Genomic DNA, 27,192 nt, shown 5'->3' on the forward strand with positions numbered 1-27,192 from the left:
TGACTAAACTGAAACCATCGCAAACATCTGCATCCAATAACACACAGAGGCTCGATGGATAATCTGATTACACAGTATGAGGAAGGCTTCATTCGCAGGAAGATATTTAATTAAGAAAACATAATATTTGCTCATATCATCTTTTTGGAGAGAAGCTCAAGAATTATGAGGTAATCACATTTTCTCTCTCTCTAAAAAACATTCTAAATCTACTTTATTTCAACGCTCTTTGTGGCAGTTTGAGATACTAAACTATGTCAAAAATGGAGACTCAATTTTATAGTAAGCCATCAAATTCCCATTAAATAATATATTCTGCATGAATCCTAATGAGCAGCTTACATCAGACTCTAACTGGGATTAATGCTTTTTGCTTTTTAACTATAACAGCCAACTGGAGATACAGAACAAATACAAATAGATCAGTAAAATCCTGCAAGCATCTAATCTGCTTAACAGATGTATTTCCATATCATCAAACATCAGCCTGTGATGCATACAGCTCAGTGGCACAGAGTAGGAAACATGCACACAGAGTACTGAATACAAACTCTGCTCAGCAGAAATGATACTTACTCAAATTTGACTATTCTATTTAAATGAATGATCGCACAAGAATAGTCATTCTCTGTAATTCTTTGATAGCAGGAGAGGGAAATGAGGTGAGAGAAAGGAGAGATGATTCACACAAAAAAGCCTGACCCAGACTGAACCAAGCAAATTGCAGTAACATGTTCAGCATCTTGAATCAAAGGTTCACAGGTTTGAAACAGTTTGAAACATATGCAATGGAGTTGTTGAACACTACAATGTTTTTTATGACTCAGACTCTTTTTTGCAAGAAATGAATGTGGTTATGAATTTTTTTTGCAAGAAAACTTCTCAGCCTGCCTGTAAGTATCAAAGCAATCTCTGAACCCAAAGGCAATAGTATGAAGATGACACCGCCTCTGCAGCTACAGATGTCTTATTGAGCACTGCGTTGTAGCTGCCGGTTAGGTTATGGCAGCATTCCGTGTGCTGCACTGTTCAAAGTCCAATAAGAAACTTGAGAAGCAACCATATGTGGAGCATCCTACAAATATGTCTGCAAAATAAACACCATCATTTATCCATCAGAGTGATGCTCATTCAGCTGTTGGTGGTGAGCCTCCACTCTGGCTTACTTCAGTGGTATGAACCCCAAAACAAATACATTTCCTCTGGATTTGCTTGCCATTAAAGGGTCTAAAGTGTGCAGACATAATGCTGATTTCTTAAAAGTATAAAAGCAATGTCAGGTTGGACCTCATGGAGAGTAGGAAACAAGTCTTAAAGCTCCTGTTTGTTGAGTGAAGGTTGGATGGATCAGCTCAGAAGACTTAAAATCTAAATGCTGATTGGCTTTACCATCACATCGTAGAGCAGATTCATTGCTTGAAATGTAATCTTTGATCTAGTATGTCTTGTTTGCTGCACCTGCATGCAGATATCTTTGTACAGAGATAAAGAAATCATCGTCAGATGCGTCATTATGGCGTATGTTGTTCCACTTGCTTTGAGACTGTTTTTTCTGCATACACCAAAGCCTGCTGATGAATGATATCTCAATGCAACTCAAACTACAAAAACCTACATCAAATGAAAACAAGAGCACATTCAATACCATCATCCAGACCCCTGAGCACAGACTCTACCTGTTTATGTAATGCATTTGAAACGTATGTTGTCTCACCTGGAAAACAAAACCAACCAATGGCAAGCACAAGTATGAGAGAGCAGTACAGTGATAAGAGGGCCATGTCATTCTAAAACAAACACTTGCATCTTTACTGTATTTTTCATACACATTTGAATAACACTGTGTCACTGATCTCAACGCTGGTGGCGTAATGTGTGCAGCGCACAGTGAGTCTGTCAGGGTCACAGAGGAGGTGGGCTGAGGCCTTCAGGGCACTTAAATGAAAAAAATGTGTTTGCAAGTTTGTGCATATGCAGAGCTAGTTGCTTCAAATGTGTTGGTTGCAGAGATCACAGACTGTATGCTTAAAATGTTGTAATCAGTACGGCTAAGTGAGAGTCACATCACTGTAATTAAAGGACGGTACTTTCAATCAGTGGATTACTTTTCTACAACTTTGTTTCATATGTTGATCCCCACGTTGACTTGTGAACATGTTTGCACAACATCAGAATCACCCAGAGGTGTAACGTTTGGAAAAAGTGTCTCTCATTTCTGTGTAACCATAGCAACCTCTGGTAACCTGCTCTATGAGGTCAGCTGCAGCAGCATCTCTGAGATAATGACATAAAAACTGAGCTTTGTTTTCAGCCGCACATGGTGTGTGTATGTGTGTGTGTGAATGTGTGTTAAAGAATTAGATTAGATTTCCCCCCGCGTGAGTACCAAACAGAGGGAGACAACCTGCTCGATCAAGTGTCCATTCAGCCTCATTATTGGCTGCCTGGAAAGAGGAAGAGTGCACACGCTGATGAATAAGTGGAGGGAGAAGTGAGAGGGAAGCAAATTAGAGGGCAAAACTGAGGAGTCAATTGAGCCGTGGCTTCACACCCCATCCCTCTCTCCCAAATGCTCTTGCATGGAATCTTCAGGTCATGCTTGTTGCCATCATTAAGACTGTGTTGCTATGGCGATGTGTGGAGTTGGTCCTCTAGGCGGCTTCACATTGTTTTAAAGTGGCAGAGGGAAAGAGAGAGCAATAGAGGCACTCTGAAGCGAGGAAAAGACGAAGGAAGCATTGAAGCTGAAGGAAAGAGGATGCTAGATATTGGTATTTAGAATATCAAATAAAATGAAATTAACATGTTTTGATGGATAATATGTTTTATGTTTGGATGATCTGATAAGGTCGCCTTTATTGGCAGAAAAGCTACAACAGTTTTTAAATGTTCTATATTTTAATAATTTTAATTTAGTTTTGACTTTCTTTTCAATTACAGTTTACTTTTAATTCATTTTTGATCCTGGTGTGTTAGCTTAGTTCAGTGTTCTTTTTAAAAAATGCTTAGGCTTAGTTTAGTTTTCATTAGTCTTAGTTTTTTGTACGATGGTTGTCACGGGCAAAACCGAAAAAGGCCTGAAAGCTACTGTGTGGTAAAAATTTAAAAAATCATACCACATGAAAAAATTTATTCAAATAGAAAAGATGAACAACCACAACCTATAAAAGACTTATCATTGGTGAACATGGGCCCACCACTGGCAAAACTGCCTACCCTCAATGATAGGAGGGGAATAAATGACTGAAACAATGCAAAGAAACAAAGCAGACCAACTGAGCACAAACTAAACCCTTCAGTATGTTTATGTTCCAGTCAAAGACACTTCAGGTATAGAAAGCCGATTTGAGGTAGGTGGTAACACAGACTTGGTGGTAAAAGCTGAAAGAACAATCCAATTAAGGTTTCAACTGAACCATCTTAAAGCACAGCATGAAGTTTAAGCTCAATTTCACATCTGGTATGGCGAACACCAGTAAGACCTAAGTATAGGAAATACGTAGTGAGTAAAGCATTACTGTGTCACGTCATTTGACAGCCTTCGCAAACGCACCAGATCTAATTTCACTTGCACTTTACAAGCAGCCTTCATGTCTACTGATCATGATGGTACCTACATCAATCACAAGCAATTTGATCATATTACAGAGCATATTACAGAGATCTAATAAGAGATGAACATCCTGGAAGTCCTGGCCAATCCTTCACCAACATGAAGCTTTAATCTTGCTCCATATTTGGATAAACAGCAGCAACATTATTTTCAATCATAGAAGAACACCATCCAGGTTTCTTCCTTTTTTATGATCATAGCAGTCTGGTTGTTCCACTGTTACGAAACATGCTATTCTTATATCGACACAGTGTGCGTGTCAGTGTGATGTTTGGGCACCATGTCACCAAGAAATCTGTTTCCTTCTTTTTTAACTCGAGGTCAATTGCTGCCACTCCGATCTCTAACTTGCAGCCATTTATCCTTTTCCAATCTCACGGTCTGACTATGCCTCCCTGTGCTCTCTCTGTAAATATATCACCAGACCTCTGTGTGAGATCCCTCCACTTATTGATCGTCTGGAGTCCAGCGGACGGATGTTTCAGATAGACAGAGTGTGAGCTCATCCCTCAAACATCGCTGATATTTACCTTACTGCGGGACTACAGAATAATCTCAGGTAATAACAAACTGACAGCACAGATAAAGATTAACTACTGAAGTGTTTGGATCCAGACAGGTGTTTCACAGATATATTACTACATAGGGTATGTAAAATCCTTGTTATGGACTTTTTTAATCCTTGATGACCCCCAAAATATTTCCACAAACAAATGTACACTTTGAAAAAAACTGATGCCCAATAACAGATATCATTTTTAAAGATATAAGCAAACAAATACAATAAAATAGTGTACACTGTAGTAGCTTAAAAGTAGCCATAAAACAGCAGAATTACCTCCCACATCTTCATGAACAAGAATATGAGCATTCAACTCAACCTCACCTTCATCTGCATTCAAAGATAAGATAAACATATTAGGGATGCACAATATGGATTTTTTTCAATCTGATACTGAAAACTGATTATAACCTTCTCCTGATGGCCAATACCAATACTAGTATTTATTTATTTACATATTGAAAAACCTGTAGTGTATGTACACCCAAGGACAGCAAGAATGCAAATACATATATTAATATTCTATACACTCCCATCATCATTATTAGGGATATTCCAGAGCGACTAATATATGCTATACATTGAGATTGTTATTTGCATTCCAACTAACCAACTGGTCTAAAGGTAAGAAAAAACTCAAAGTCAATCAAGTTCTTTAAAATAACTTAATAAAAGGTCACGGAGTCTGTGTGCAAACGATGCCAAATTGCTTTGCTGAGTGGGGTTACCTTAGCAGAGCTAGCACCACCAGTGCAGCCTTAGCTGATTAAGCATTGCAGGCTGTGTTGGGTAAACCAGATAGAGCCTACTTGCTACTTCATCTACATTTTCTAGATAAAACCACTGCTAAATTATGCCGCACTACGAGACGCCATCTGTCATCTGTGCTTGTTTACATTTGGAAAATAGGGCATTATAGCAAATGGGATTCACCGATAACTGGAGCTTCAGCCTTAGCTAGTGGCAAGTGGCTCTGCTACAGCTAAGACAAAACACATGACCAGCACTTAAGACCTACAGTTATGAAGAAATTACAAACTGGTTTAACCAACCAGTAGTTATGGTATCAACTGGCAAGAGTGGTGAGGTTTAAGCATTTAGTTGACTAAACACACACATCCCTAATTACTAAAGGTAACACACAAAAAACAAAAGCCAGTTCCAACTCTTCAACTGTCATTTTTTTTGTTCAAATCTTCATCCTGCTACTGGGCTGTCAAACTAAGCATACTCACTGGACTAACATCAGAGGTCCATACAACGTTAAACTTGTAGCACTGATGTTGTGGATCAGACACTGAATGTTTGTCGAGATCACATCATAAAGGGCAGGTAGAGATACCAGCATGTTGTGGCTGCACTTGATCTTGTTCTCTACATGTAACAGTGGATCCTGTACCACCACCTGCTGTGTAAGGATATGTAGACATGGTAATAATTTGCCCTAGTTGTCTTCAAAGAGGAACACATGAAAATATAGCATAACTTATGTTCCATGCTGACATAAATTTTCCACAGCAAGTAAAAGCAGCACTAACTGTCCAATGCAAGACCAGATGTGGGTTTTGTATTTGATTAAATCTTGTCTAACAACTCCCTCCCTCTCTCTGACAGCCTCTCTCTTTCTGCAGCATCTTCACAGACACTATAACAGTGATCCCTTGAGTTAACACAGTAGTGTTACTGTCACTCTGAAACCTCTGCCTTCCTGCCAACACTTGACATTTTAATCTAGATCAGAGCACCAACGCCGCACGCTCCTCACTGACCGCTGGTCCAGGAGTCAAGAGCACAGAGGGCAGTTACATTGATTTATCCTTGCATGAAGCAGTTATCTCGCTAGCTTTGACCTGCTGTGTGTATAAATGTGTGCATGTCTCTCTCTCTCTCTCTCTGTGTGTGTGTGTGTGTGTGTGTGTGTGTGTGTCCTTAGCCTTGGCCCTGGCTGTCCACACTGTGATAACATCACTTTAAGGGCAATATTAGTTTTCAACAACAAAAAGGAATATCTTTAATGGCTATGATAGTGCTTGAGCTTTGTCTCACTAGGAAGCCGTAAGAGATAAGGAAATACAGTAATACAGTGAGATAATAGAAAGTAAAAGAAAATATGAATTGGTTGAGGCAGAACAATGGAAATACAAAAAGCTGGGGGAACTTACACAACACTTTCAAATTTTGGTTGAAAGTGGAGGAGCAGTGGCAAAGCAGCCCTCCGAGGGAGGCGGAACACTCAGCCAAAAACTAGACACTAGAAATAGTAACACTCACAGGCTGCAATTAAAACGAGCATCTCCAGAGCTGCGACTTTTGCGAGTCAGCAGAAAAGAAGCTCTTTAAAAAGTGGAGGCTGAGATGTCACAGAGAGGAAACAGTAAGTGGTTAGAAAAACAGGCTAAGAAATGTTGTAAAATAAACTCTGGGGTATCTGTGTAAAGGAGCAGATTCTCTTCCTCTAATTAAGCAAGAATGTTTCAGGACATTTTGCAGTCAGCAAATCTCAAACTGCGGATTTTGTACTTCATTTTGTAGTTCTTCTGGAAGTGTAGAATTGAGACAGCACTCATCTTTTGTCCCCATTAAATTCTAACGTTTTCTCACAACTTTTTACTTGAGCTGAGTGAAAACCAAGTGAAATATGCTTCTGTTAAAATGGAGAAAGAAAGTTAACTTTCATTTCTCTTTCTTATGAATAATACAGTAAGAAATTTGGCTCTGTAGTGAGGAGTGTTAAGATAAAACACACTTCTTAAGTCACGCTTCCTGTTTTCCGTTAGCTTAGCATTGATTTTACATCCTCTCAGTAGTACAGAGAGCTTTACAAGGTCTTGCCTCGGGCTGTTTGTCTCAAATGGTTTTAATGCACCAACCAGGAAGCACATTTAGTTCACTGGAATCAATTTCCCATGATCCCAGTGCACAGTGGTTTCCTCCCACAGACACATAAATAAGGCTAACTGGAGACTCTGATATTGTCTGGAGGTGTTATTATAAGCTGCATGTTGTGACTCACATGAGTGACATGTAATGCATGGATTGATTGTCTTGTTTAATGCTGTGGTTTTATTGTTATTTGTGACTCTGAGGATATGGATATACAGTAATCCCTAAGAAGCAGCTTGAACCACTTCTCTGATTAAATCGATTGAATGAGATGGTATCTGTGTGTTAAGCTTCAACATCCGGTGGTTTGTAATGTACACTACACACCACACTGTAAAAATGTAAACCCCATAGAATAGTTTAGAGGTCTGATAACATGTTTCAATGAAACCCATTATCCAGTCCTCAAATCAACTTACTATTCATACAAAGGTATGATTAACTGGAGAAAAGGCAAACAAACACATGGCAAACACTGTATTCAAAGTGAAACAATTATTTTCCTGGCTGTGTCAAATACTTGATTCTGGTTGGTCAGCACACAAGAACAATGGGGATTAATATTCATGAACAAAAGTGTTGCCAGGGAGAACCTGATCATACACGTCATATCAAATCAATCTGCGAAAAAGTGCCTGGCACATTTCACCTCTGCCTGTTGACACTGTGGCAAAATTGTGGGTTCTGAAGCAATAAACATTGTCGAGGTCCTGCCCACCCTGCCGAGATTCTAAAGTGTATAACCAACCGTTCACTATACATTATCCCTTAACCCTGATAGGGTGAGCAAAGGTTCCATTCTACAAAAAACAAGCCACTCAATTTATATTATCCCACTTCACAGCTACTTACTAAAGAAGAACAGTTGTTAAGATATTCTAACTTTAAAACAGGTTTTTGTTGATATTTAAAGATGATAAATGATCAATTTAAGATTTAGTTCCTTAGGCTGTACTCTGCAGCTCCCTTGCAGTCCCTTAACTCATTAATCTGAACATTCTGTCTCAGTATGTTTAAATGTATTTTCCATTCATCAGTATCTAAATGCCACCATGTCCCATTCTGTGTTTTGTTTCCTCTGTATGTCATGTTCCATCTTCAACTCTTTAGTTCTCTTTGCCACCATCTGCAGCTTTTTGTTTTGTCTAAGCTCTACATATTTAAAAATATATATAATTTTATCTCTTTTACTTGCTTTACGTGGTAAACAGACCAACATCGAATTTACTGGACTTCTTTCCAAAGGTAGAGTAGACCTGATTACAATTAGTCCTCCTGAAACTGTAATTACAGCTGTGTCCCTAATGGTCGTTTTTTTTAGATGGTACACTAGAGAGAAACAACCGAACACTGAATGCTTCAACTGGCCAATCAGAGTGCGGCATTCAACAAAGCTGTGTAGAAATGTTGAACGACAGAGTATTCTGTCATCAGGTTTTAATACCTCCTGCACCCAACCAAATACTGCATTGCAATTAATATAAGCCTCACGCTCTCATTAGTAAAAGCTGAGAGCAAAGGCCACGGATGCTCCATCAAAAGAGGCATTGACTCTTGACCTTATCTAACATCTACCGTCTCATCCATCAACATAAGTAGAAGCAGTGCTGCACAAGACCAAAAACCAATACTGAATCACAAAACAAAATCTGCAATTGTTTTATGGACAGTGTGAATTTAATGATGCATCAAAGTATGAAATGCATTTGTGTCTGCTCCTGCATCAGTAGAGCATGCTCGTGAGAAAACACAGGTTCAATACCCATTATGACTATGTTGCTGCTACCTAATGTATCACCATTATTGAACCTATAGAGCACACAGCCCACACAGATATACAAATCCTCAACACCAACCAAGCAAACAAACATTCACACTGTGTATTGCAATTCCCTGGTGGAAATGATGTGTTCTTCTACATTAAGGGGGGTGGGTAAGCTGTGATATGGAATAATGTGTAATGCAGGGGTGAAGGATATATTACACATAGGCTACGTGTGTGTCAGAATGTGTGTGTAGTAATGTGGGCTTGAGTTAACCCAGTGGAGAAAAGGCTCAGTCAGTGAACACGAGGAAGAAGAGGGGGAGGAGGATAAGGGTTCAGGGTTGTGAAGGTGGACAGGTGGGTGTCGGCTGGGGAGATGTGATGCGATTATGAAACTGATAAAGCATGACAGAAACAGAGGGTTCAACAGTCTCACAATGTTACGCTGGGTTAGGAAAGACCTTGGCTGAATAATACACACTGTGTGATTCCCTTTTACTCCTCCAGCTTCCTGTTTATCAGAGGAGAAAAATACCACCACTTACAGCCTCAGCACTCTATTTTAGTGATATTCATAATAACTTTTCATGTTGGAGAGGGAGAGAGTGATAAGAGGAGAATTTAGATGAGAGACTGCTGTGAGGAAAATACCTGCGCTTTAAAGGGGAAAAGGAGTCATTTTTCTAATTTGGTAAGATTAAAAAAAAATTGAATTTGTCACTAAAAGATCAGACTCTTTTCACCACACCACCAAATATATGGGATGCAAAAACAGTCAGAACGAGAAAAGTAAAACAGAATATCAAGAAGAAGAGATGAGTTTTTCATAGAAATGATGAAAGACCACGTTGGCCTTTTGTGAGCAGCATTTTCACTACAACAATGAATCACATTAAAATGTCATCGTGCAATTACTTTTGATGACGCACTCAGGTGTTAGCTGAGGCACAGAAATGTCAAATTGTGACCACAGCACTAAAAGAAACAGAAGCACACAGTATAAAATAATACACATGCGTAGTTCTTTTGATCCGAACACGCACACACAAACCCTTTTCATCTACATGCTTCAAAGGAGAGATAATATTTGACCTGCCCCTGTGGACGTTCACTTATCTTCAAAAATATCTCATCATCTATGATATTATTGCGCAGACATCATGAGATCAAGACAATTTATCCAAATGACCTTTGTGATCTTCTGACTTCTCTTATCTTCTATCATCACCATGAGGTGTACATTTCTAGTTTTCATTTAATATTTCTACAACTATTGATTGATTTGCTGTGAAATTTGGTAGAAATATTACTGTATAGGCCTACTGGTACTTGTATGCACTTACTGTAAGTATTATAGCCTTCTACAGTATGGAAGCTACCAGACTTATCCAGTTTGCATGAGCTTCGTTGTCTGAACTTAATGCAGTCTACTGTGGTCTGGAGCCTATGACAAAACAACAAAACCTATGGTTATCTGACTCTGTGTCACTTTCACTTAGCATCCCAATTTTCAGGCTCACACCTCACCCTCAGACTCAGACATCCACCTGCCTCTCTACCCACACACCCAATCACAGGCGTTCTATCTTGAACAGATCACTGTCATAGGTATCAGGGATGACTGACAGGCTTACAGCCTCTCACATAACAACGCTGTCAATCTAACACATTCACTGACACAAAGGAAAAATCAGTAACTGCTATAACTGTGGTCTTCTTTAACTTTAAATTAAACAAAAGAGTAGCAAACACCATATTACACAATGTGTTACAGTGTGTTGCAAGCGTTGATGTTTTTATTTGTTCAAACGTAAACTAGCCAGATTAAAGGATGGATTGGGGATGTTCTCAAATGTCAGGTTGCCTAGTCACTTATAGTTGTGCTCACAAGTTTACATACCCTGGCAGAATTTGTGATTTTTTGGCCACTTTTCAGAGAATATGAATGATAAGAGAAAAACTTTTTTTCCCACTCATGGTTAGTGGTTGGGTGAAGCAAATTATTACCAAACAACTGTGTTTACTCTTTTTATATCATAAGGACAACAGAAACTACCCAAGAAATCATAAATTCTGCCAGGGTATGTAAACTTATGAGCATAACTGTAAACATAAATTTAAATCCTGACTGGCTGACTAGTCTAAAGGCCAGGAAACACTGGGAAAAAAATAGAGCTAAAAAAAGAGCTAGCACCACCAGCCTCCAATCCTCCTGCATCCACATTATATGCAAGTTTAACCACACACAGCCTACATGCAACTCTCCATTTTAGATAAAATCATCTGTGCTTGTTTACATTTGGGTTGTAGCAGTAGCCATTAACTGTAGCTACAGCCCCAACTAGATGCTGGTGGCTGCGCTACAGCTTAGACTCAACATAGGTCCTACAATAATGAAAAACAATAATGGATTTAACCAACAAATAATGTGGTGTTGGGTAGCAAGAGAAACATGTTATAATCTTAGAGTCCACTTAACTTAACACCTTAGCTCACATTGGATGGGGTCAAAAGATGGCGGTTCAAAAGAAAAAGTATTATTTGTATTAAATGATAATACAAGACCACACAATACAAGTTTGTGTTGTTAAAGTTTTGACAAGAATTGGGCTAACTTTTATTAAACAGTTGGGATTATCCTGATCCTAGCAGAAGGGTGGAGCTTGTGTCCTTAAGACATATAGTAACATATAAAATATCCAATTAACATAACTGTTAGCTGTTAACTGTTAGAATTCATGATTCTGTGTGGATATGGCGCCCCCTGTGGACAAAGTATGAAGTAAAAGTCCCATTTAGAGCACCCAGGTTTGATTATCTTTAAAAGTCTTTATCTGGATAAGGTTGATCCATTTCAGTTTCTGTGAAAAGTAAATTGAATTAACTGATCCTAGAAAGCAAAAACAGTGCATTTCTGAATCCAGATCATCCTAATCCAGGTTAAATCTTTTGAAAAACGGGGCCCTTGTTACAGTGAATGGCTGTGCGGAATTTAGCAACAGCAAGTCATCCAGTAGTGAGGATAGTACATTTTGGATGGAAATAGTGCTCCGACATACACACACAGAGAGAGAGATACACATTTCAATCTCTAAAGCAATATCAAAAAAGAAAAAAAGAGACTAAAAATATTTGTTAGGAAACTTTTGCAATTTCAAGTTTGTCTTTCTCACATTCAAGAAAGCCAGATACCCTGTGTACAACAGTCCTTGATTACATATGTTTTGTGGTTATGTTGAGAATATGTAATCTGTGTAGTAGTATGCTCCAAAAAAATCTTTTAGTTGGGTATTGGTTGTACATAAGTTTCATACAGGGAAAAATGTGCACATGCCGATGTAAATTATATAACGCTAGGTAACAGAGGAGCTGCTTGGATGAACATATTCAGATCGCCCCCTTCAAAGGCCACAATGCAACAGACAGAGACAGTAAAGAACATGCTGACTTCTATGTACTGGATGACCCTGACATTTACATCAGCTTCTGACTGCTGTGCATTTATCAAGCAGACACATACGCATAAACACTGCAAATCATTGATTTTGTCCTGAAAGTCAACGATATGCGCAAGAATTCATGTCTTAAATGCATCACTGCTCCGCTCCATGGGTCATCTAAAAACCTCGGCTTGTTAAAGGACTCATTTGATGCCTGCTGTTGCAAGCAGATCGATGCTTTTTGTCAGGTAGGTGGAGGGTTGAGTATCGGGGAGGTGTTCCTACTATGAGTAATATCCCCCCTGTGAGAGCCAGGAGCTGATCAATACTCTGGCAAAAATGGCACAGGTGTGAGGGAGCAGAGAGGGGGAATGTAAAGACAGGGGAAGAGATGGATTGTAATTTCCAGCACAGACTGAACCAAGAAAAAAGATTAAGAAGGGGGAAGAAGAAAAGCTGAGAATTATGAGGATGTTGTTAACAGCAGAATAAAATGTCATACATATGACTTATGAGTGAAGGAGAGGGAGCAGAAAATGGACAACATGAGTGGTGAAAGAGGATAACTCATCTCCAGGGACTTCCATCAACAGGCTGAATTTTCTTTTCAGAAACACTGATTTTGATTTTTGTCAATTTCTTTGAAGGAATCCAGACATTTGTCTCCCTTTTGTTCAGTGAAATCTGCCACTGTTAACAGGCTTTTTTCTGGTGTGCATTAAACAGCACATACTGTAAAGTCTGACTTTTGGCTTTATTCTCTTTCTTCTTTCAATTATAAGCTACCCTGACTCACTTCTGAATCATTGCAGTATCAAACATTAAAGCTATCATTTAGCAGTGTGTGTGCTAAAGGGTCAGTTCTTGACTTGGACAATGTCACCTCTCTTGTTTGAGCCCATGAAGCACAAAGAAAAACATCTTAATTAGAAGACACGACAACATCTTGAGTCACAATCCTTCTTCATTTCATGCAGGCATCACCCTAAAAACATCTTGATTATACAAACATAAGATATTGAGTATTAGAATAGAATAGAATGCCTTTATTGTCATTGCGTGACTTGCATACAATGAAATTAGGATGCATACAATGAAATTAGAAGACACATTTATCGATTACAGTGGACAATAAAGGGACTTGCAGCTTCTCTGTCAGTAATCAAACATGAGCAGCTGTGCAACTTGAGATCTCAATGAGGCTGTTGTTAAACTAATACTAATGTGGTATGTGGGTTAAAATTCCATTATCCATTATCTTGACCGCTTATCCCGTTAGGGGTCACGAGGGGCTGGAGCCTATCCCAGCTGGCTTTGGGCGGAATGCAGGGTACACACTGGACAGGTCGCCAACCTATCACAGGGCTAACACAGAGAGACAGACAACCATTTACACACACACTCACACCTACAGGCAATTTAGAGTGATCAATTAACCTGGTGAGCATGTTTTTGGACTGTGGGAGGAAGCCGGAGTACCCGGAGAGAACCCACGCATGCACGGGGAGAACACGCAAACTCCACACAGAAAGGCACCTGTCCGACTGAGGATTCGAACCAGGATCCTTCTAGCTGTGAGGCAACAGCGCTAACCACTGCACCACCGTGCAGCCCGTGGGTTAAAATATTGACCTATAAAATCTCTTATTTAACTGAGGTTTTACCCACAGGAAGTCCCGATCAGCTCTGCCCGTTGTCAAGAACCTGACAAGCAAACACACACAGATGCTCAGATACTGAACACTGCAGATGGGACTAATTTTTCCATGTGATTTGGCTGATTTTCAGACAGTTCAACCCAAACATTAATGTCAGTACAAGTGCACACTATGTCTTAAAAATTCTGCACTCTGCCATTAGAAAGACACTTTGATTTTGCACTAATCTTCAACGCAACTCTTACGTGTTCCTCTGCCTGTAGCGCACTGATAACCTGTTTGGGTCTATGTATGAGTCAACTTGAATCTTGCCGTTCACACTGATGTAGCATATTGTGAATTTTAGAATTAGTGCATCTAAGTTTGACACAATTTTGTGTTATTTTGAAATAACAGTGAGGACTTACTTTGAAGACAAAGCTCTACTTAATCCTTGTGTTTTTTTTAAATATAGCTTCTAAAGATTGAAGAAAGCTTGTCCAATAGTGATGTTCAGTACAGCAGAGAACTCTGGATGGCGACTGGCATAGACTGCAGCTGTATTTGAGTCCCTGGTGTCCTCTGATTCAGTAAGGTCCTGGAAACCAAGTCCCACTCATGACAGCAGTAGCTCTCTGGGTTCATGGGTATGGATTTACAGCCTACACACCCACACCACCAGGTAGCTTGGGATCTCTCCTACTCGCCAGTTAGCAGAGAAGTTTCTCTCCTCTCTTCTTTGGTCTGTTGAGTATTGTTTTTTCTCTCTGTTCTCTGATTCATAAAGGTTTTTTCTTGTGTCCACAGAAAATGCTATATCATCTCTATAGAAATCACTCATTTTCTTATTTTGGTTGTGTTTTTTGTGTCTTTCAAAGCTGTTAGAACAGCTGATCTGTGCAGTGCAGTTTGAGGAACACATATGTATTGCGTCTACAAATGTTGCCCAAATAAATGGGCCAGAGTTTCTTAAAATTAGCTTTTTTTTTTTTTATTTGATAGGATAGTGAAGAGAGACAGGAAATGTGGGGAGCAGAGAGCGGGGGAAGACATGCAGGAAATGGTCGACCAGCCGGGAATCGAACCGGCAACCCCTGCGACGAGGACTATAGCCTCTATATGTGGGGCGCTTAGACCGTTAGGCCACCAGCACCCCTTAAAATTAGCTTTATTATGTAATATAACTAACTGTCTGTTCTAGCCTAGTCCCTGTGTCTGTCCTCATGCCAATTTAGGCTGACTTGGATCCTCTGGGGGTTTGAAATCATAATCTACCAATATGAGCATTTAGATAATATTTCATGTTACACTTTTTTTATGTTTTCAGGGCTGTCATACATTTCCTGAGTGCATACAATGCTTCTAAAGCTAACAGGGAAGTGATCAGCTCAACAGGTGTTTTTACCAAGGTTTAAACTATGAATTCTGTCTACACCCTCGGATTATCAATGAAAAAAAAGAGCAACACACATGCATAAGAATAACTGGTACAACATAAATATTAATACTCTAGCTCTAAAAGATTCCAGCATACAGGCCACATGCATGAAAATCAGCAATTTCACACTAACAAAAGTCGTCATGAAAGTGGATAGAATTTCTTTGTTCGTCACAGAATCTCTGTATCCTGTAGTACTCACTGTGACTCTGTTCATACATGTGTGAAAAAACCCTTCTGAACTAAGAATAGACTTGTTGCATGATTAATAACAACTTCCTCCAACCTGTGGTTTCAGAGATCTTTCTTTTACAGTGCCAATATGGTTCCTCTTGTAATGCATGGAACAGGCTGTGGCAGATTGTGTTTTTATTTAACAATGGCAGGTGGACTCCAACACTGACAAAGCAAACAATTAGAGATGCACCAATAATCAAGGCTGATACTGATACTAATACCAATACTGATACCAATCTTTAAAATAAAAATTCAGCCTATAACTGATTGTGGTACTGATGTTTTTTGTATCACTTCTTTGTCATTCTTCATGTCTCCCAGCTTGTCCCGTATTCTTAAAATGTCACGGGAACATGTCTTACTGCATGCTGATGATATTTCTTTCTCAGAAACCGTGTAATACTTCCACACTGCTCACATGTACGTTCTTCTTTGACTGTAAAGATGATCAGAGTTTGTTCAACAGGTGACTTCTTCTGCCGAATAAAAAAACCTCTTTGAGTCAGCAAGTAGATTTACTCACTTAACAGCATTAAGTTGTTACCATCAGCTACTTATATTGGTGCATAGCACAATATTTGACAATGGACTGATGTCTGTCAACTGCTGATACCGATGTTCAACTGATACATTGATACCGGCCCTACACACAATTATATAGACTTTTTAAAGAGATAACTAATTACTGTTTTCTCATTTCTACATTCAAGGGCTATTGCAGAGCAGATTCAACAAACTACTGATTTGTTACAACCTATACTGTATGTCAAGGATAAAACTCAAAGTGACTTTATAAGGTTTCTGGGCCTCCTGGATCTTCCAGAACAGCTTTAGCGCTCCGTTACACAGATCACTGAAGTCTTTGAACTCTTATGGAGAACTAGAGGACTATATTTCCTGCAGGATATTTTCTCATTTCATGCGTTGATGATTGTGGTGACAGAAAGCGCCATCTACAAGTTATTCTAGAATTCCTCTCAGGTATTGAATTATGTTGAGATCTGAGGCTGCTTGCACAAAGACATATGTGGTAAAATTACAGATTTCTCTGATCTGAGGTGTTTCAAAGCACGTTTTGCACAATGCTGTCTAGGGGTGGCTACTTTGCCAGGGATTCTGGTTAATTTCAGACTTTTTGAAACGTGTGATAGCTTAACCTTTGTTCATGACTGCAGAAAGTTTACACTTTCTGAAAGAATGCAACAGTTAAAGGGGAATGTTGATTGAAAAATGATCAAAGGGGGTAACAAATCAAAAAACTTTTGATAGCATCAAAATAAAGAACTGTACAGATATGAGCTGAGATAGGGCTTTACTCCTCGAGCAGAGGCAGAAAGGGGGGACTGAAAACCAGTGATTTTCTCCAAAATACAAAATCTAGTTACAGAATTTTGTATCTTTTCTTTTGCAGATAATGATAAATAAACCATCCATGCTCTCATCTCCATCTCTAGCAGTCTCATCTTGTTCCGAAATGATGTTTCAATGTGATAAAACTTTACACATCCTGAGCACAAAAGAGTACACACACAGCCACAGCGCCTACAACATCATCAACTAGATCAACTCATCAATTCTTTCACTGTGAACCATGATCGCAATCAACCTTTATTTATACTCGAGAGATTATTGAGGGGCAACCCTCATTTACAATGATATCGAGTCATTTACAGTGACATTTAAAAACAAACAACAACAAACAGCAATGCAACAAGAGTATCAAATGTCATCAAATAGGATCATTTTTTGATCTTGCTCTGGACCTGCTGTGTTTACTCTCTAGCTTTATTGAACCCTACACAGAGTTTGTGTTAGGGGAGCTGGCAGGGCAACGTCTGTTTATAATCAGTTCAAATGATCTGGACATTTGCCTTCTCACAGTTAGCTTACCAGGCTCATCTCTCAACAAGTTTGAAAAAGGCTTTGGTTTCTCAAAAGGCAAACCCCACTCAGGGATCTTTTTACAATAAAAATGAATCAGATGATTCAAACAGTTAGATAAAAAACAGCGATAAAAGTCTGCCTGGAGAGTCATTATTATGAACACATTATCTGTGGTTTGTGGAGCTTTGAACACTCAGAGGATCATATTTGGAAGAACTGAGGGAGAAGAAAAACAAAACAGCCTTACTCTCATCAGGGTTAGGTGAGGCGAGGATGGCGCTGTGCTTCCTCTTCACCTCCTCAACTTTCTCTGCCAGAGACTCAATAAAACCTCGGATCTCCTCCACCTGTTGACAGAGAGAGAGAGAGAGAGGAGAGAGAGAGAGAGAGAGAGAGAGAGAGAGAGAGAGAGAGAGAGAGAGAGAGAGAGGAGAGAGAGAGAGGGAGAGAGAGAGAGAGAGAGAGAGAGAGAGAGAGAGAGAGAGAGAGAGAGAGAGAGAGAGAGAGAGAGAGGCACTTTAGATCTCTTTGGTGCTGAGGCAGGAAGCAACAGTGATTAGCCTGAGCAGAAACTGAACTGAAGTTGTCATTATCACATTAGAGGCAATGAAAGCAAAGTGAGTTGTGTAAAAACAAAAAACAGAACATTTTGAATCTTGACTTGGCTTTATGTCATTATCTTGACAGCTTTGGAAAGACACTTCAGTCTAGAGGTGTGTGATATTACGATATCAGATCATGAAGGATTAGTGTGTGTCAACGATCTGCAAATGCAAAGAGACAGCAGCATCAGCTTATTTTATCCGTTACAGTTCTGTGCTCATACATGGACTCTTTCGATGTTTTTCTTTCAGATTAATTCATTATTTTCCGGTGTGTTCCTTACCCACAGATGAACAGAAAAAACAATCACAACAAACTGTGGGTAGCGCATTGGTTTGCTTACTCCCCTTTCCTTCAGATTCACAATGAAGCTGGGAGCCATGGCTGGAAATGAAAATGAAGAGTTAGTCCATCAAGAGGACTCTACCTCAGGAATATGGAACTCGTTTGAATTTTCTGAAACCAATTTAAATCTAAAATGTCATACATTTTAATCAAAGGGTTGCTGAGTTTAAACTGAGGAGCCATTCCAAAAAGTATACAAAATATGGACTACTTAGAAACAAGTCTTGGTATCTGCTGATTCTAATGGTGGCATGTTCTACATCTTGTGTAAGATGCAAATATGTATATAATGATACATCTTCACAAATGAAACTACATTTATAAAAGATACTGGGTCCAGCTGTTTCTTAGCTTTGTGCCTATTATATAATGGCAACAGGTGAACCAACAAACTGAGATGAGGTGTAAAGAAATGATCCAATTATCTAAGACATGGACAAAAGGTTATTGATTGTGCTCGATATTCATTATCTTTCTTTCTGACACAAAAATGGAAGATTATTGTATTTTGTTTTGTGCAGATTAAATAAACGAGTGATCTTAGGAGGGGATGGTAGAGATAATTTCTTGCCTTGTGCCCCTTCCTGTCTCAAGTCTTAATGCTTAAGTTACTATCCACTCTCCAGCTCATTAGAGTAAAGGGAAGCAACTTAAAAAAACAGATGCAGGTGGCTAATTAAAGTTATTTATTATAAAAAGAAGTAAAATTGACCGTGATGATAAATAAAAGTGAGGCAAAATGTAACTAAAAGGACCCATGGGTGCTGAACACATTAATAATGAATTATAAGAGAAGGGATGACTAACTTGAATCAAACTGTTTTTAAGAAACCCTAACTGACTACACTAACTAACCAAACAACAGGACAACAGCAGCCCTGAACCAGTACTTAAAAGAAATATACTAAGGTGATTGAGGGTGAAAAAAGTAATCTAAACCTGGTCCAACAAAACAGAAAAATAGATCAAACAGCGCCAATAACTAATCAACAGGAACAGCATCGAGCATGTTCTGTCAAGGCTGTGCCCAGAGCAGAGCACTAAACTGGCCAGGATCTTAAAGGCAAAGCGGACAGGTACTCTTCTGATTGGCTTCTTCCTCCAGCAGCACCCCAATCAGGCTCCACCAGCCAGCAGCAAATCTGTAAGCACATCTAGCCTAGATGGCCACTCACTCAGCCACACATACACAGAACACTTCACAGCAGGATTAACAAACCACACAGGAGAGAGGGCGTGGCAGTGGCCGTAACACTTAGCTGCGCTCCCCTGCTGGGCATTCAGCATACAGGTATAAGAGTGCGGTATCTTTAACCTTGCTCTTAGAGTGAATAATGTAAGTCAAAGCCTCTTTAAGCTCATAACACTTTGACTGCACTGAATCGTGGATGCATGGTGGTGAACGTTATTCTTCTCTTTCTAGAGATGTACATTTTGTTTTTGACAAAAAAAGGGATTGTATTATTTTTCTATTCTGCCCTATTCTATAATGAAATGCACTTGTGAAAACTCACCCTTGTCGTGCATCACATCTGTATCCTTCTCAAAGCATCCTTTGCCACCAAGATCCAGGTCTGACATTCTAACCAATCACCTGCTGGCTCTTTACCAGCTGTGCCACCTCCTGCTCAGGCAACAGCTGGATGTTCAGCCGATCACATCTGTCTGGGACTTCATCAATCTCTTCTTTCATCTCAGTCTGTCATCGACCCCTGTTCATTTTCTCCTCCTCTACACCTGCTCCGCTACAGGCCAGCAGGCTCTCCCTTAATTTCTGTCTACAATGTGTCCACAGTTATTTTCATGTGCATGTCCACCTGTCACTTTTCAAAAGCGCTCTGTTCTTCCTCTCTATCCATCAATAACCTCTTAAGTTTTCCTTCGCTCAGCTGGGGTTATTATTTTCCTGTTATCTCCTTAATTAGCTACTGATTGGATCTGTTTTCCTAATAACAACATAATTGGCTGTGGGAGACCACCAGGGAGAGACCAGACACTACAGACGGCACACTGATGTGACTGCAGAGTTAAATTAAGTAAGGCAGACAGGTGGGGAGAGAACACAAAGTTAAAAAGTGAGACTGAAACAGGAACACAGGAGGAAGAGGAGGAAGTGAAACAGACGGGAAGTGAGCAGAAGATGAAACCACTTAGAGCCGACTCAGTTTGGAGACCATGTGTAAGTGAGTCATGAAGCGTCTCTCAGGTCTCAGAAGACATCAGGCAAATTTTATTGGTGTGGGAGAGAGAAAACAATTCCAGACATGGCTGAAGATCTCACATACATGCAGGAACAAATAAATAGACACACAAACCCAAAGAGGAAAACTTGGCTGGTTCTTATCTTTACTTCATGAGTGTAATAGCTTTAACTTTACAGGCTTTTGTACGAAGAACGTCTGTGTGTAACTTACAGGTATTCTACTAAACCAGCCAAATTCCAAAGATAAAAAGATAATTTTTCCTGCTTTGTTGTCTAATTTACTTTTACCTGAGTAAATATCTCGTCATTATCTGGTAACAATGACAATCAGAAGGCTTGAGGCAACAGTGATCACATCTTGCTGTTGCTTCCTTCATTCTTGCATCATCCAGTGAGGGATATTTGAGGGAATGAAAGGAGCCTCACATCAGGATGTAAGAAGAGTACTGACAAATGTAATGGAGCTTGTATCCATCTCAACACAGGAAAAATACACAAAGCTGAGACTCAAACTCTCTGCCATTCTCTGTCAAAAAAGGACGCACATCTTAAAAAACCTGACAAAAATAAACGTTTTAATGATAATCATCAGTAGTGGGGCGCCATTTTTGCCTCGTGGTTAAGTCTCATGACTCATCTGCAGAAGCTACGGTCCTTGCCCAGGTTAGATTCCAACATGCAGCCTCTTTCCCACATATCACTCCTCATTCTTTCCCCCGGTTTTCTGCTCTATCCACTGTCCTATCTTAACAACAAATCTTAAGGTTTATGTATTGATGCCGGGCTTAATTCTCAGTGATTCTGTTTTCTGCAGCAATGAACCTTCTGGTTAAATCAGCAGAGACACTACGTCAGGGTGCAGTACTGGCAAGCAGCATCCAACAGTTGCCAATCAGGGCATTCATGGACAAAATGTCATGGGCTTAATTTGACGAAAAATTGAGGAAGGGGGGATGCCCATTTGATAACCTGCAGAAACCACTCAACTCAATGCTAGGCCTCAATCAAGATAGGTGCCTTGTGGGAGGGAAGAATGAGAGCGATGCCACTGGCTCAAAGATGGTGCAGGGGAGAGTACCTGTAAAGTTGAGCCAGATGTGATAACCATTTGTTTTGTTGCATAGCTTCAAATTAAGTTCAACATCTCTCCATTGTGATATTGATGTCAAGCCAACTTTGTGTTTTGATGTTGCTGCCATTACACTGTCATTCTTCAGTTACATTGACATGCAGCTTTGGAATTTGTGTATACCAGGATATAAAAAATCATAGTATTCGTCCTCATCCATAGACACAATTCTTTGGCACCTCAGTACAAGCTGCGCTAGGTAGAAACAACCTGATTAAAGCCACACGTTCTCTGAAAGATACATTACTGAAGGTTTGAGTTTCTTCATGGACACTGCATATCTCTAGAACTGCAATTGAAATAAAGTCAATAACATTAACACACACACACACACAAACACACACACACACTTGCATAAACAGACAAGTATATGGATCAGTGTAGTAAATAACACTGAAAACCAGAGAGAGATACTTCCCTTTGCCCACTTGCTCATACAGATGCCACAGACACATAATGGAATCAATAACCACACTCTCTGGATCATGTTTACAGTTTGAAGGAGGTGCAGCAGTCTCTCCACCGTCTGTTATGCCACCGGATCACCACTGAAGAATTAATTCACACCCAGTCAGGGTGAGAGCATGATTACTCCTCCTTTTATCTTCATCTCACTCTGTGATGTGTAACCCCCCGCCACCTTTCTCTGGTCTAACTGTCTATCTTCTCTGGATCACTGTCTTTACAGAATATCCTCTTCTCCCCATCCCTCCGGCATGTCGCTCAGTTCAAACTGTTCTCTGATCATTCCCCCAATCTCCAAATTTCAGTCTGCTCGCTCCCGCTTCCCTTTCTCTCTTGAGACACATGTAATAGACTGAAATTTCAGAATTACAGATGTACGCTTCAGTACGTAGGATAGAAAACGACTGGCTGTTAGAAGACTGGAGCAATGATAGAACGGTAGTGAAAGGAGACAAATGTGAAGGTAATTTCTGCAGACTGTGGTGTTCTTTCAGAGCTACAACATCACCTAATCACAGTTTTATGTATAATTTTGAAGTTATACCATGCATTTCAAGTAAGGAATGTCAGCTACAAACTCAGTCCAGTTAGTTCTAGGTGAATGTGTAAAAACATTTTTCCTTCACTCTCACCAAATTGTAGGGGAAGCTGAGTGTTGAGATACAAAACGTCAGCACTCACAAACAACACAGTCCTTGTATATATTGTATAACACATATAGTAACACGTAGAGTTCCTACGCCAATCAGATATGACTTTTTACACCAACAGCTTCCATGGCTTCTTGCAATACATGCAAAGCTAATGTTTCAAGGGGTAGTGGTACCATAGTAATATGTAACACCACTGACTTAATCAAGCATCATGCCAAAAGAAAAAGCAAGTTCAACCAAATCCTTTTGAGAGACAGTTCTAACAATATGGAAAATGTCATGGTCAACTTGCTAGTGCAAATCTTATTTAATCTGCTATACACACAATCAGCTTGTTTACAAGGAAGGTTTAATGTCAGTGTGAATTGGAGACTGAATGTGGGGCAGATCAGTTGATTAATATGTAATTATATATTTACTCATTTCATTTTGTTTAACAAAGTTAGAAAAGTCTGACATTGCCTAAACATAAATGACTACAGAATTGTACTCTATTGACGAAACCAAAAGTATCGACATCAGCATTTGTAATGATATAGATATTAGTATGTAGTATCTGTATCTATAGTTGTATCTCCATCTGTAACTATGTCTGTATCTAAAGCAGTATGTGTACCTATATCTGTATCTATATCTGTAATTAAATCTGTATCTGTATCTGTATCTATAGCTGTACCTATATCTGTATCTGTATCTATATCTGTATCTAAATCTATATCTGTGCCTATATTTGTATTAGTATCTATATCAGTATCTGTATCTATATCTAAATCTATATTCATAACGGTATCGGTATATGTATCTATATATGTACCTGTATCTGTATCTATATCTGTGTCTGTATCTGTATCTATATCTATATCTGTATCTATGTCTATGTCTGTATCTGTATCTGTATCTATATCTGTATCTATATCTATATCTGTATCTATGTCTATGTCTATATCTGTATCTATATCTATATCTGTATCTATGTCTATGTCTGTATCTATATCTGTATCTGTATCTATATCTGTATCTATATCTATATCTGTATCTGTATCTGTATCTATATCTGTATCTGTATCTATATCTATATCTATATCTGTATCTGTATCTATATCTATATCTATATCTGTGTCTGTATCTATATCTGTATCTGTATCTATATCTGTATCTATATCTATATCTGTATCTATATCTATATCTGTATCTATATCTGTATCTATATCTGTATCTGTATCTGTATCTATATCTGTATTGGTTGGATCAGTGCGACATCCTATGAATAATACCTCACAGAGAAGAATCTTTGAGCAGGATATGTCTGTGGCAGCTGAGACTTGACTCACTGAAGACAGAAGGACTCATGGTTTTTCATGCTGTTTATATGATTCAGATATATGGCTTAACATTAGTGCTGGTTCGCCAAAACTCTGAGAAATGGAGGCGAGAATTCATCAGCTGCCCCTGCTGAAGTTCAGGTTTCTTGGGATTTCATAGACTTGTCTCTAGGCTCACGAACAACTGTCAAAATGTGAAATACACAATACTTTACATTTATACAAACTCCCACTGAATGGAGAAATCTAAATGCTAATGCAGTAGGGAGCAGCAGGAGGGGAGGTGTGGGGAGTTAAATTGCTGGGAAGCAGGCAGTGGTTATAGCTGCATGGAAGCAACGCAGAGCACAAAATCTATTCATGTGGAGCCCAGCTGCTTGGATTAATTGTGGTCATGTTTGATTATAGGAGTATGGAACATGTGAAAATAAATTACTTCTATACATGTCTGACATAGCTCGTAGTTCCATTTAGCAGTAATCGTGAAGATCTTGAGTTATATAAAGTACGTCTATCACGTCCCTGCAGGTTAGTTACAAAATGTGACAAATGCTTCCTGCTGTTGATGGATCTTTCTCTGATTTTTCATATGTTGTAAGGACTCTTAAACCCTTGATGCATTAGATATCAACTTAGAGGTTTTGATTGGTGCACCTGCATCTCGGTCACAGACAGTCTCGTCTCTTTGGTCATGTGCTTGTGCAGTCTCATGTTGCTTTGAAAACTCGTATCAAAGTGCTGATCGACAGAGCTCTTTCATACCCCCTCAAAGGCTGGTAAATGGCATTCAACCCCACACAACCTGTGTTTGTAGTAGCATTTGCAATGGTGATAGAAACACTTCAAAGTTAAAGCCATTGTGTATGTACATATATAGGCGTTTGAATCTGGAGGAACTGTCTCTTAAAATATGTCTTCTTCATATCTGATTCAAGTTATCCTGCTAAACCATTCACTGGGGGAGATTTACAGAGAGGGCCATAAATGATATTTCCCAGCCTTCTCTGAGTGCCTATTGATGTGAAGTTTGTTTATTCATGTTTAGTGTGCATTGAGTATGTGGCAAGCACTAGAGAATCTAAAGAAATAATTCAAACCACACTGTTGTGATCCAGAGCTGGACAAGACGAGCTCTGTTGTGTTTTAGAATCAATAAAAGCCATAAAAAGGAAATAAAATAAAATACACACCCATCCATGCCACCCCAGCAACAACATCAATAGCTATAAATCACATCACTGCTCCCCAGAAAACAGAAATGGCATGAGATTGATTACAGCGCTGTGGAAAAAGCAACACTATTGGATTCAGTATTAGGAGACAAATGACACCCAGGCTCACTGTAGTCCAGCAAACGATCAGGACTTTAATCAAAGATGGCAAGTTATTATCCTGTGCTAGGCCAATTGGAAGTGTTGTAGTTCTGGTGTTGGTTCTGACAGATCCAATTTTATACTTGTGAGAAAATATACAGTTGTGGGAGAAACATCACATCACAGCAACACATAACACCAAGCAGTGTTCCTTCAAGTATCCAGATATCTGAGCAGGTACCCCAGTCGAAAAATTTGAGAGCCAACATTTTTGTTCCCCTTACATCAAGCAATATCTGAGCAACTCTCCTGATTTTGTCAGAATTTCTATTAAAACATGCTTATTAGGGCTTTTTGTTTCAAATTCTGGAGACATGATTACACTCTGTAGGGCTTTTAATGAGATATCATTGTCACACATTGTCTGGTAAGCAGGAAACGTTTGAGGACAACAATGAATTCATTTTCCTCACTCAAACTAATCTTCATCTTTATTGTTCATCTCATCTTTGCCTAGATAATCTAAACATGAGCATAGGGAGGCAGAGAGATAGTCTGCAACCATACAAGAACAAGTACACTAATTAATAGTGAAAAAGCAACAAGATGGACTGATAAACAAGACATCTACCAGGCCAAAGATCTGCCATCAATATGCCAACTAGATAAAAATCAGGAGCTGATGCAGGGAGAGCTTCTGTGACACTGCAGTGACCACAAACACATAGTCTTGCTTTATGAAATCCAAAAAACTCCTAAACTTGCAAGGAAACTTTTAGCTGCTCCTTGATCTTCCCTCTGTTTTACTGGGTGGCAATCAGCATTAACAGGGTTCCCACTCTTTTCCAGAGATCATTTTCCAGGACATTTTAAGGACATTTTCAGTGATGATCAAGCTGGTATGACAGTCTAAATTTAATTCCTAATTTAGTTCCTAAATAGTCTAATATGTTCCTCTCAGTGGAAGTCTACATTGAAAGACGTTCAGTCTATGGCTATCCATGAAATCATCTCTTACATGCTTAAAAATGATGGCACATTGATTATAGAATAATGCAACCACAGATGTAAAGCACTTTATTGCCTAGTAACAATGATGGCCAACTCTCATCTCAGCTTTCTCTTTTCTCAAAAAACATTAAATTAGCTAAGCAAAAAACACAAGAGCCAGCAAAGGAATCTGGAAGCTGCCTTCTGAAATAAATAAATAATAATAATTAGAGGATCAGTGCATAAATTGACCTAAATAGAACTGAATGACAAAAATGGCCACAAATGTTGAACGGGGATGTGTTTTTTTAACCTTGCCAGGTCGCACACAGTCATGTTGAAATAATTTTCCAGGACAATCCGTTATTTTCCAGGACATTTTACTTTTTCTCCCATTTTCCAGGTGTTTTCTGGAAAACTGGTCAACTGTTTTCCAGGTTTTCCAGGACGCATGGGAACCCTGATTAAGAACCATTACCACCCTCTTTCATGAACCAATAAGTTACACATAATTACCATGTGCTCATTTTTAGCACAATAGCTACATTTCATTTGTGTGGCAGTAATCGTCAATGTCAGCATATTGTAACAGCTCTTATTCAATTCAAGGTGCACAGAGTAAAGAGTCACAATTTAATCAATATCCCCTCACAGTGTTTCAGCTGGCATGTTTTTGCACCATTTTTCTTACTGAAAAGTGGCTTGTTGTT

General features: G+C 39.2%; 1 protein-coding gene across 2 annotated transcripts in view; it reads right to left on the reverse strand.

Annotated features, from left to right (window-relative positions):
• LOC117824856 (syntaxin-1A-like) overlaps positions 1–27,192 on the reverse strand; it is a 71,628-nt gene that overhangs the window by 23,725 nt on the left and 20,711 nt on the right. For both annotated transcript variants that reach the window (XR_004633734.1, XM_034700343.1), the window contains exon 3: positions 17,707–17,806. Coding sequence is in view for 1 of the 2 variants with exons in the window: in XM_034700343.1 (XP_034556234.1) it covers positions 17,707–17,806 (100 nt within the window). In the remaining variant the exon portion in view is untranslated. The remainder of the gene's footprint in view (positions 1–17,706; positions 17,807–27,192) is intronic.

This window comes from Notolabrus celidotus, chromosome 14 (genome assembly GCF_009762535.1).
Source record: "Notolabrus celidotus isolate fNotCel1 chromosome 14, fNotCel1.pri, whole genome shotgun sequence".
NCBI lineage: Eukaryota > Metazoa > Chordata > Actinopteri > Labriformes > Labridae > Notolabrus > Notolabrus celidotus.